At 35.2% G+C, this 11,801-nt stretch overlaps 1 protein-coding gene across 1 annotated transcript in view; it reads left to right on the forward strand.

The window, feature by feature from the left end:
- Window positions 1-8,522: 8,522 nt before the first annotated feature.
- Window positions 8,523-11,801, forward strand: part of LOC106298906 — a 5,173-nt gene continuing 1,894 nt past the window's right edge. Inside the window, exon 1 of the mRNA XM_013735036.1 lies at window positions 8,523-9,253. Within this exon, the coding sequence (XP_013590490.1) occupies window positions 8,616-9,253 (638 nt within the window). The 5' untranslated portion in view covers window positions 8,523-8,615. The remainder of the gene's footprint in view (window positions 9,254-11,801) is intronic.

The raw sequence follows: 11,801 nt of genomic DNA on the forward strand, positions 1-11,801 counted from the left end.
TCGATTTTTGTTTTAACAAACAAAGATGGACGACTTCCATGTAAATCGTCTAGGTTAAAAATCAATTGCAAAACTAACCTAAATGGACGACTTCCTAGAAGTCTACCAGACGACCTCCGTGGAAGTCGTCTGCGTCAATGTTTAATAAACTTTCATTTTCTCTAAAACTATAAAGACTTTTAATTTTTTTTTGTTAATTCATGTATATTAGTCAATATTGAGGCTACTGAATGAAATTTATAACTTAACTAGTGATATTTATAAGGTTATCAACATTCATGCTTAGTAAAGTTTCTAGCTAATTGAGAAGACTTCCGTGGAAGTCTTCTACGTTAGTTTTTGTAAATTTGTTAAGTAACTTTAAGATATGTTTATTTAATTTTCAAAAGTGTTAAGTAACTTCAAAAATATCAAGTAACATTGTTTAATGTGTCTTCTCAGATTAAGATATGTTTATTTAATTTTCAAAAGTGTTAAGTAACTTCAAGAATATCAAGTAACATGGTTTAATGTGTCTTCTCAGATCATAAGATATACTTTTTACTTATGTATCTAATAAAATCCCGTCAGAAGACTTCCTGGAAGTCTTCTAGCACATTATATTTTAGAACACTTCCGAGAAGACTTCCCATAAATCTGATCCAGATCTGAAAAACATGTATATCAAACCCAGATCTGTAAAACTTGCATATCATATAAAAAACATTCAAATGGCTTAAAAACAGAGAAAATGAGTGGAAAATTAGATAGACATACTTTTATAGAACACACAAAGTACATATCCAAGTGGAAGATGAGAACCATCTGATTAAAACCTGCAACAAAAAGATAGATTAGTTAGAAAGACATGATACAAAAATAAAAAATTCATAAAAAATTTAGTGTTTTCAAGTCAAAGAGATTAGAGTGGGTTTGAAGAGTTTTAGTTTGGGAAAAAAAGTATGGATTTTATGCAATAGGAGGTTACCAAATGAAGAAAAATCAACATAAGAACTTAACAAAACGCTCAGATCTATTATGAAAGGGAGACATGAGAGAAGACTCCGCCAGAAGACTTCCTGGAAGTCGTCTGGAAGACTTCCTGGAAGTCATCTGGAAGTCTTCTAGCCCATAAGTCTTCCAGATCTAAGAAACCTGCATTTCCAAATCCAGATCTGAAAAACATGCATATCCAAAAACGTTCAAATGGCTTAAAACAGAGAAAATGAGTGGAATATTAGATAGATCTACCTTTGTAGAACACACAAAAATAATAAAATTATTAAATCTACCTTTCAATGACTGGAAGATGAGAACCATGTGATGAAAAACTTGCGAAACAAGATAAACTAGTGCGAAAGACATGAAACAAAAACAATAAATTGATATAAAGTTTGGTGTTTATATGTTCAAAGAGATTAGAGAGAGGTTGGAGAGTTTTAAAATGAAGAACATACTTTTTTTTGTTGCATCCATTTGAGAGGAGGAGAGATAATGTGTAAATGTTTTTTCATATATGGAGACATATATTCCAATAAGGTTAAATATTTTCGATCAGAAGACTTACTAGACAACTTACTTGTAAGTCACCCAGAAGACTTCAATATTTTTAGCAGGAAACTAAAATATTTTAAGCGGGAAACTAAAATATTTTTAGCGGGAGTTAGAAGACTTCCCAAACGACTTACATGTTAATCGTCTAGACCCTAAACATAACCCCTAAACTAATTTTTTTTTGATGAAATTTGAAATTTATTGATAATGTAAAAAGAATGAGCATTTACAAGACTCTAATGTGCCCTTTTATAAAATTTACAAGGCAAAATCGTGAGAAAAAATTATACCTAGGTGCTATCCGAGACAACAAACTATCTCTGCATCAAGCCTGCATACTTGTGCTCACCCTTGTAACGGAGAGAAGTTATTCTATTGCGCACCGCCTTGTCAATAATACGTACTACCTGATCAACACTACGAAACCCCGACTGGTGCCTCCTCCCATTTCTTGCTTTCCAGATGTGATAGATGGATGTCTGAAACACCATTTTGAGTAGGATTTTGTCCATAATCTGGAAGTTATCCCAGCCACAAAATGCAGAGTGATTGTCCAGTCTGGATCAGTCCTGTTGCCACTCAATCTATTTGCTAACTTATCCCAAATAGTAAACGAATATGGACAGACGAAGAAGATGTGATCACAGGTCTCATCAGGCTCTCCACAAAGCAAACAACCTTGCTGCAACCTCCAAGCTCTCATTCTGTCTCCAGTAGCCAATCTGTTCTTAACTGCCAACCAAACAATAAAAGAGAACCTCAGAACTCCTTGAGCAAACCAAACAATTTTACTCCAAAAGAACTGTAGGTTTTCTTTCTCTGATCTGTTCCCACATTCGTGAAGAAGAGAAACATGGTTTATAAGAGTCATTAGAATGCTTCCATAGCATAACATCACTACCTTGATTGATGTATGGAACTGGTTCTCTCTGAATGCGGGAATGCAGGTCATGGAACTGATGACTCTGTTGCCCCCTTACACTCCATCTCGATTGCACAACAGCGTCACACACCCGAGCAATACGAGGAACTCCAAGATAGTATGTTCCAATATCTCTCGTGATGTCTATAAGTCTCCCCATTTGTAGCCAATCATCAAACCAAAAGAACGTCGTTCGTCCATCATTAACCTCAACCCGTAGGAACTGATAGACAAGAGGTCTTAGCTTCAATAACTTTCTCCATATCCACGATCCCCTTTGATTTTCCTTGACATCCCAGAAGGAGTTCTGCCTTAGTAAGTACTGCTGGATCCAAGAGACCCATAGAGAACTTGTTTTCGAAAGGATCCTCCAGATTAGGCTTATATCAAACACTTTCGACGAGTCACGAAGCTTCCTTATCCCTAGTCCTCCTTCACCTTTGGGACAGCAAAGATCTTCCCATGCTACCTTTGCCTTGTGAGTCTGATTGGGAAACCCAGACCAGAGGAAAGCGCTGCACATACTCTCGATCTCATCTAGACAAGCTTTGGGGAGGATGAAAGCTTGACTCCAAAAATTGACAATGCTTGCTATGACCGATTTAATCAGTTGAAGCCTACCCGCATAAGAGAGACATTTATTCCTCCAAGACATCATTCTTCCACGTACCTTGTCCAATAAAGGCGCATAGTCTTGCTTAGACAAAGCTTTTGTGGTTAAAGGCATACCCAAATACTTCACCGGCAAGGAATCAACCTTAATACCGAGCCTTACTACCTCTTCAAGCATAGGAGAGACATTGTGCCCAGATGCAAAGATTGATGATTTCGTAGTGTTGATGTGTAGGCCCGAGATATTAGCAAACTGTTCCATAACTTCCAATATGCCCTGTAGAGAGCTGAGAGAGCCATCACTGAATACTAGAATGTCGTCTGCGAAACTAAGATGTGTGAGCCTCACTTCATGGCACTGCGGGTGGTAATCAAACTTCCTTGTTGCTGCAGCCTTATTCAACATCTTCGAGAGAACATTATTCAAGATGACATACAGATACGGAGAGAGGGAGCATCCCTGTCTGATACCTCTAGCACTAGTAAAGAAACCTTCCAAACTTCCATTTACTGAGACCGAGAAAGCCGCTGTGGAGATACATACCCTTATCCAGAGAATAAACTGCGCAGGCAGACCCATCGCTCGCAACACTGAAGTGATGAATGACCATTTGACCGTGTCGAAAGCCTTTGAGATATCAAACTTTACCGCTGCTCTATTTGAATTCGATTTCTTATGATATCCATTTACAAGCTCAGAAGCTAGTAGAACGTTTTCCAGCAGCAACCTCCATTTTATGAACGCACTCTGGTTCTGTTCAATAGCCTCGGGGGAATAGACTTGAGCCGACGAGCTAAAACCTTTGAGATAACCTTATAAAGAAAGTTACAGCAGGCTATGGACCTATAATCTCTCATGGTTTGCACCTCCTCCGTCTTTGGGATAAGTGAGAGAATAGTGGCATTAACTCCAGTGGGTAAGAATCCAAATATGAAGAAAGATTGCACCGAGATGATGAATTCAGCTCCTACAACAGGCCAAGCCGCGACAAAGAATTCCTTAGTAAACTCGTCTGGCCCTGATACCTTATCATTTGGCAATGCTTGCAGAGCAGAGATGATCTCCTCAGCTGAGACAAGAGCTACAAGCCCTACAGCAGAGCCAGTAGAGCAGCGATAGGTTAGCAAATCTTGTAGAAAGGGAAGAGAATCTTCTTCTGTACCCTGATCTTGTACTTGAAGAAATTTCTGAAAGTACAAGACCGCTTCCTTCTTGATATCTGCAAGATCTGTAAGTGTTTCGCCAGCTTCATTTACTAGACGTTTGATGGTGTTCTTTGACGATCTTGTTTGAACAGCTCGATGGAAGAAAACCGTGTTCTGATCTCCAGCACCCAGCCACCTGATGCATGATTTTTATCGAAAGAACTTTTCCTCAATGGTTGCCAATTTGCTCCATCTATCAGTTGCCTCGGCTCCAGCTGCGAAAGTTACATGAGTTGGATCTTGTAATGCCATATTTTGGCAATGACACATCTCCTCATAAGCCAACTTAGTTCGAGTTGGCAAATCTCCATAGTGGGTCCTATTTAACAACCGCATATCATACTTGAGAAGCTTCAGCTTTGCTTGGAATCTGCTCAAAGCTGCTCGAGAGTGATGAATAGCTTGAGTAGAATCCCACACACGCTTGACCGTTGGAAGGAAATCAATGTGTTCTGTAAGGTAATTGAAGAACCGAAAAGGCTTTCGTGCATCATTTTGAGAGCCTGATAGCTGAACAACACACATAGCATGATCTGAGATGCCTCCTGCCTCAAAACGAGAAGATGAGATAGGAAAATCCCTGAACCAAGCCGCATTGATCAAAGCACGGTCCAAATTCTTGCTTATCGGATCCTCATCCCGCTTATTCCACCAAGTAAATAAAGCTCCTGAAGAAGCCATGTCCACTAGATTACAGTCCCCCACCATATCTTGAAATTGCCTCATCCCTAACTGCGATGCTCGACTGCTCCCTCCTCTCGAATGCTCATTTAAAGATATTGTTGTATTGAAGTCTCCAATGACAATCCAAGGCAGATCAAGATGCTGATATGCTGCCTGAATGCCACCCAAATCTTCCCATAAATTTCTTCTCTCCACTTCACAATTAAATGCGTACACTGCCGAACATATAAACTGCTCTCTACTTTCCGGAATCTGAACAGCACACGTGATGACCTGTGCGCTACTGTGTAGCTTGGTGACAACCACCCCCTCAGACCAACAGAACCATATGCGTCCTAGTGGGTTAAACTCGTAATTAGCTATGGAAGCCCAGCCTGGTAATGCCTCACCCACACAAGTTTCATAATTATCCCTTTGAACCCTTGTCTCCAATAAACAACCACATAAGAACTTCTCCGCTTGAACCCATCTTCTAACTTCCTTGTGTTTGCGAGGTGTATTGAATCCTCGCATGTTCCAAGCAAAAAAAGACTTCATAACTTCCTAAAGGAAGTTTTTTTTGTAGATACATTGTTCCTTCCTGTCTTAGGATCCTTAGCACGTGCTGGTATTTGCTTGCTAAGCTTGAGACTGGTACCAGTCCGTAACCGTACACTCTTCGCGACATCCTTCTTCTTTAAGTCCACCTTCTGCTCATCTGCAGTCGACTCGTCCTCCTCTATCTCACCCTCTTCCTTTTCTCCAGTCTCCTCTTCGCCAATCTCATCCCCATCTACTACTGCTAAGACACTGAATCTAGATGGGGATATTATGATGTTAGTCTCTTCACCCATCCCTTCTAACACATCTGTTCTCTGTTGAGGTGAGTGAGGTGTCTTCCCTCCTATCAAAGCCCAATCCGACTCCAGCGTCGCATCTATCTTCTTAGGTGCGTTTGACGTGCCTCCAATCTCAAAAGCATTACGCGATACATCTCCAACAACTCCACTTCCTAGTGTTGGAGGTAAACCTTCCAACTCCAAAAGTAGATCACTCACTACATTCCGTTTAGGATCAATGTCATATTGAACCTTTTCATCACCGTTTATCACTACATCCAACGCTTCATTACTCTCCACTATCTCCTTACCCTTCTGCAACACTTGAATCTTCTTTGATGTGCAATTAGCCCCTTTGTGTCCCCACACAGGGGGGGGGGGGGTAACCAGGAGTAACTCACATCTATCTCCACTTCTGCCCCTTCCCTATCCAGACATCGTATTTTCTCCACCAGTGGACTATGCAAGTTGACCTCAACAAGCACCCGAGCCACGTCCAATCTTGTACACTTCTCAGTACTAGGATGAAGCTTGAAAAACTTGCCGGCAGCACGACTGAGACACTTCAGAGCCTTGTGTGAGAATAGTAGACTCGGAACTCCCTTGAGATCGATCCACATAGGCATAGCCGAGAGATCTAGGGGAGCAAGAGCAGTTTCGGGAGACCACTCACTGACCACCAAAGGAACATCCGCAATGTGCCAATACCGTCGCTGAATCACTCGAGCTCTCATCTGAGGATTCTCAATTCGAAACAAAACTGTATTCTTCTCGAGAAACTGCACATCGATTTTGCTTCCCATCTTCAACGAGGACCAGAGGCGATTAACTGTGGCGTGTATGGATCCAATATGCGGGGCGTCACCTATGAAATACCCAACAACGTAGCATCTCCAGAGAGGATTAGGGTCCGCTAGGATCTCTTCGGGAATTGTTAACGAGACAACTCCATCGATAGGACCCGGAGGCGGCGGCGCCTTGACATGTGGGGGGTTTCGTCCAGGGAGAGCGCAAGCCTCCAGCAGCAGCATCACTCGCCGTCGGGGGAGTTTGGGAATCAGGGGTTGAGTCGTCGCCATCGCCGTCGCTTAGGGTAACCATCGAAAGTAGCTTTTTGCCCCTAAACTAAATTAATTAACGAAACACTTCATAAAATCAAATTAAACTTAAAAAGTGTTTACTATACACATAAATAATCACATGTAAATAAAAATTTAATTTTTCAAGAAAACATTTAAGTTTTCCAAAATCTAACCCTAAGAATACATACAATACTACAACATATGTTGTCAAACCCTATACCAAAGAATATCATGATTCACTACTTTCACTCATCTATGTTGAAAACAATTCAATTTTATTATATCTTAATTTATATTACATCTTAATTTATATTACTTTATATTATATCTTAATTTATATTACATCTTAATTTTATTATATCTTAATTTATATTATATCTTAATTTATATTACTTAAAACTGTTTATAATTACATAATTTTAACTTTTCGCTTATCAAAATATTTTTTACAAAATTTATAAATTATTTTTAAGATCAACTATACCAGACGACTTCCGTGGACGTCGTCCAGAAGACTTAACAGAATCTCAGAAGACTCAGAAGACTTAGCGGAGATATATTCGTAAAAATGAGTTTTGTGTTTTTGTTTGGTCAGAAGGGGCTGGCTGTAATTTCACAAGGCTTTTGGATTACTTTTGCATTTGATTCAAGTTTAGGTATACTTTTGCAATCAAAATCAACTTTTGAGTCATATTTGGTAAATCCCCCTTGAAATAAACCATAGTTAGTTTGGTTTTGTTCGGTTCGATTTGTATTCGGTTTGGTTGAATTTATTTTTTGGATCAGTCTATTTAGGTTCTTCTTAGCTAGGTTCTTCTTAGTTTATTTTTTTTAAGAGAAATTATGTTTAAAAGCATAAATTATGTAAACATAAACTATGTGAACTAAATTCAATATAAAACTAAACCAAAAACCTTTAAAAAGTCACAAAAATATATAAGAATTAAAACAATTGAAAGTTAACTAAAATAAAAAAAAGACTAACATTATTAGTAATGTCTCTTATATCATTATTAAAAAGCTTGCAATGAATCATCTTCCATGTGACGCTTTGGAGAAGAACTTTTATTTTTAATAAAATTTGTTTTAGGTTTTAGGTTTAGATTTAATATCTATGTTTACATATATAAGAATATAAAGATACAAACTTTTCTATTTTTTTTAAATCATATATTTTAATGATTACATATTCGGTTAGAAGTATATATGTTAATAAATGAAAAATGTAAAATATGTGGTATGGTATTATAATTTTAGTATATTGGTATTACTAATATTTTTAATTTAAATAATTACAAAAACACATAGGTTTTTCGGTTTGGTTCGGTTTATTCGGGTTGGAGAAATCTTCAACCGAATGGTTTGAAATAGACTTCGGTTCGGTTTTAATCGGTTTCTGTTCGGCCGGTGCAGTTTAACTCGGTTTGGTTTTTTTGCCCACCCCTGCTAAAAACAGTGGAGAATTTTAAAAAGCAATACAAAAGTTTTGAAAAAGGGAAATAAACAAATATTTTGTATGGTCAAAAAGGAAATAAATCTGATTTAAAAGGAAATAATAGATTATTGGAATATTTCACTTGAGTTTTGTACTTGACCCCACGCAATCTGTTGAACCAATTTTTTTTGTAAAATAACTAAATTTTCTCAGCTATTTTCCAGCCTGTTTCTTCCTCATCAATTTTCCATTCTTATAGAATCAAACATTACTCCAATGCGTAAGCTTTCTTCAACTCCAATTCTCTCTTAAACCCTAATTCAATGTATCCCTGCACTTTCATACGTATCATCGTCGGTAACTTGGCCGTTAGGTTCCCGGCATCATCTTCGTCGGGACCTATTGTCTCAGACGCAGCTTCCGTTAATTGGTACTGTAAGATCAAATTCAAGAGTTTCCCACGCCAAACAGTCTCTGTCCCCGTTCTGTTACGAACCAGATCCGAATCTGAGCCACGGTGGTGCTCCGGTGGCGTGTCAACCGTCGCTGCTTGCTTCACTCTAAGCAAGGCTCAGATCGAATGGTCTCTTGAGAAGGCTAAACGGAGTGTCCTCTCCGTCGAGGTTTATTCCCCCGCTACGTCGTGTTGTGCGGGCGAGAAGCTGATTGGTCGGTTCGAGGTTTCGTTGGACTTGAAGACGGCGGAGACGAGGACGTGTTTGGCTCACCACGGATGGGCTGAATTGGGCTTTAATAGTAAGTCCAAGGAGGTAAAGAAGTCCGGGTCGGATCCGGAGCTCCACGTTAGCGTACGGGTTGAACCGGATCCGAGGTTTGTGTTTGAGTTCGACGGTGAGCCGGAGTGTAGTCTTCAGGTTTTTCTGGTCAAAGGAAATGACAAGCAAGCTGTTTTCACGTCTAAGTTCGGTTTAAGAAACTCCGGTGACCGGAATCTTTCTAGGTCAGTAATTTTCAACCTTTCCACTCTTTTTTCGTACGTGTTCGGTTTAGATCGGTTTTTTCGGCTATCGAATAGTTCAAAAAAAAAGAATTTTGGTTCAAATCAGTTTGTTAATGTTCGGCTAATATAACTAAGAACAGACTAATACCGGCAAAACATTCTGGTTTGGTAATGGCAGAATGTTTGGTAGTGGTAATGGTTAACTTTCAACTTTTCACTCTTTTTCATATGCATCTATATTATTATTATTAAAAGAGAAGTACCCATTTGAAAATGTTCTTATTTCATTAATTAAACTCCCTATTTTTTTTTTGCTTATATTTTTCAGTTGCATTTATGAAATATCATAAAACGAATAAAACTGCCTAATTTATTACTTGTCTTTTCAGTTACATTAATGAAATATGCTTAAATGAATTTAAACTTCCTATTTTATTATTTGTTTTTTTCAGTTACATTAAAGAAATATCCTTAAATAAATTTGAACATAATGTCATTTAATCAACCAAAAAAACTCATGAGTTATCCTTACGTGCATAATTTTAATAATGGAGATTTTTAAAAACGTGCATCATTAAAATGTTACCTAAAACATGCAGCACTAATATATAACATGCATCAATAAAACTAGAATTTGACTCACACAATTGTACGGATATTATTTTCAGTTGATTAAATTTAAAAATAATTATTTATTCAAAAAATATTTAAGAATGTCTATGTTGTTAAAAATTATATGGTTTTATTTGCTCATAACTCATTTGTCATTTGATAAATTGTTAGAAAGAAAATTTTAGCATAATATAACTCAGTTGTCATTTGCTAAATTTATGGTTTTTATTTCTATTTTTTATTATTTAATTATAAATTTTTATTTTATATCTGAAAGATAAATGAATTTTCTTTCAAACAATATTTTTGTAAATGTATTTTTTTAAAAATAATCAATTAGAATTGTTATTATCATTGAATATCATTATTTTTGACATAATTTGAGTTTTCGTTTACATCAAAACTTATCATATTTTAGGATAATTTTAATTTAAAATGTAATTTTCATATTTTTCAAACAAAATTTAAAAATATTTTAAAAATATTTTGTTATAATTGATAAAAAAATATTGAGTTGCATTTTAAATAAAAAAAATAAAGATATTAAAAAATATTCTAATTAAAATATGTAAAATTTAATATAGTTTTAAGGAAAAGGTCAAAAAAAAAATTACACATAAAATAATCATGATTTTTGTTAGCTGGGCGAATCATTATTTATATGATATAGCACACGAAATAAAAATTTATGTTTTTAAAATTATCTAATTAACTATATACTCATTTTTTTTATATTTTTTATATGATATCACACATTCGTAAAAAAATAGATAGTTTAAGATGCAAAAAAAAAAATATTTATTTAATGAATATAATATGACGCGCGGATCAGGGTATGAATTTGACTCACACAATTGTACATATATTATTTTCAGTTGATTAAATTAAAAAGTATTTATTTATTCAAAAAATACTTAAGAATGACTATGTTTTTAAAAATTATTTGTTATTATTTGCTTATAACTCATTTGTCATTTGCTAAATTGTTAGAAATAAAATTATAGCATAATATAACTCTGCATTTCAAATAAAAATGTAAAGATATTAAAAATATTCTAATTAAAAGATGTAAAATTTAATATAGTTTTAAGGAAATGGTCAAAAAAACAATTACACATAAATAAATCATGATTTTTGTTAACTGGGCGGGTCATTATTTATATGATATCGCAAACGAAAGAAAAAAATTTTGTTTTTACAATTATCTAATTAACTATGTATACTTATTTTTTTATATTTTTTTATATAATATCATACATTCGTAAAAAAATAGATAGTTTAAGATGCAAAAAAAAAATATTTACTTAATGAATATAATATGAATGAATTTTACAAATACATCATTTAATAAAATAAATAAGTAAAAACTGAAAATTCATATCCGCGCTGGCGCGCGTATCAGGATCTAGTCTATATTATTAAAGGAGAAGTACCCATTTGAAAATGTTCTTACTTCATTAATTAAACTCCCTATTTTTTTCCTTGTTTTTTTCAATTGCATTTATGAAATATCCTAAAACGAATAAAACTAGCTAATTTATTACTTATCTTTTCAGTTAAATTAATTAAATATGCTTAAATGAATTTAAACTTCCTATTTATTGTTTGTCTTTTTCAGTTACCTTAATGAAATATCCTTAAATAAATTTGGACATAATGTTATTTAATCAACCAAGAAAACTCATGAGTTATCATTACGTGCATAATTTTAATAATATAGATTTTAAAAAAGTGCATCATTAAATTGTTACCTAAAACATGCAGCACTAATATATAACATGCATCAATAAAAGTAGAATTTGACTCATACAATTGTACATATATTATTTTCAGTTGATTAAATTTAAAAATAATTATTTATTCAAAAAATATTTAAGAATGGCTATGCTTTTAAAAATTATATGGTATTATTTGCTCATAACTCATTTGTCATTTG

This window comes from Brassica oleracea, chromosome C6 (assembly GCF_000695525.1).
Source record: "Brassica oleracea var. oleracea cultivar TO1000 chromosome C6, BOL, whole genome shotgun sequence".
Lineage (NCBI taxonomy): Eukaryota > Viridiplantae > Streptophyta > Magnoliopsida > Brassicales > Brassicaceae > Brassica > Brassica oleracea.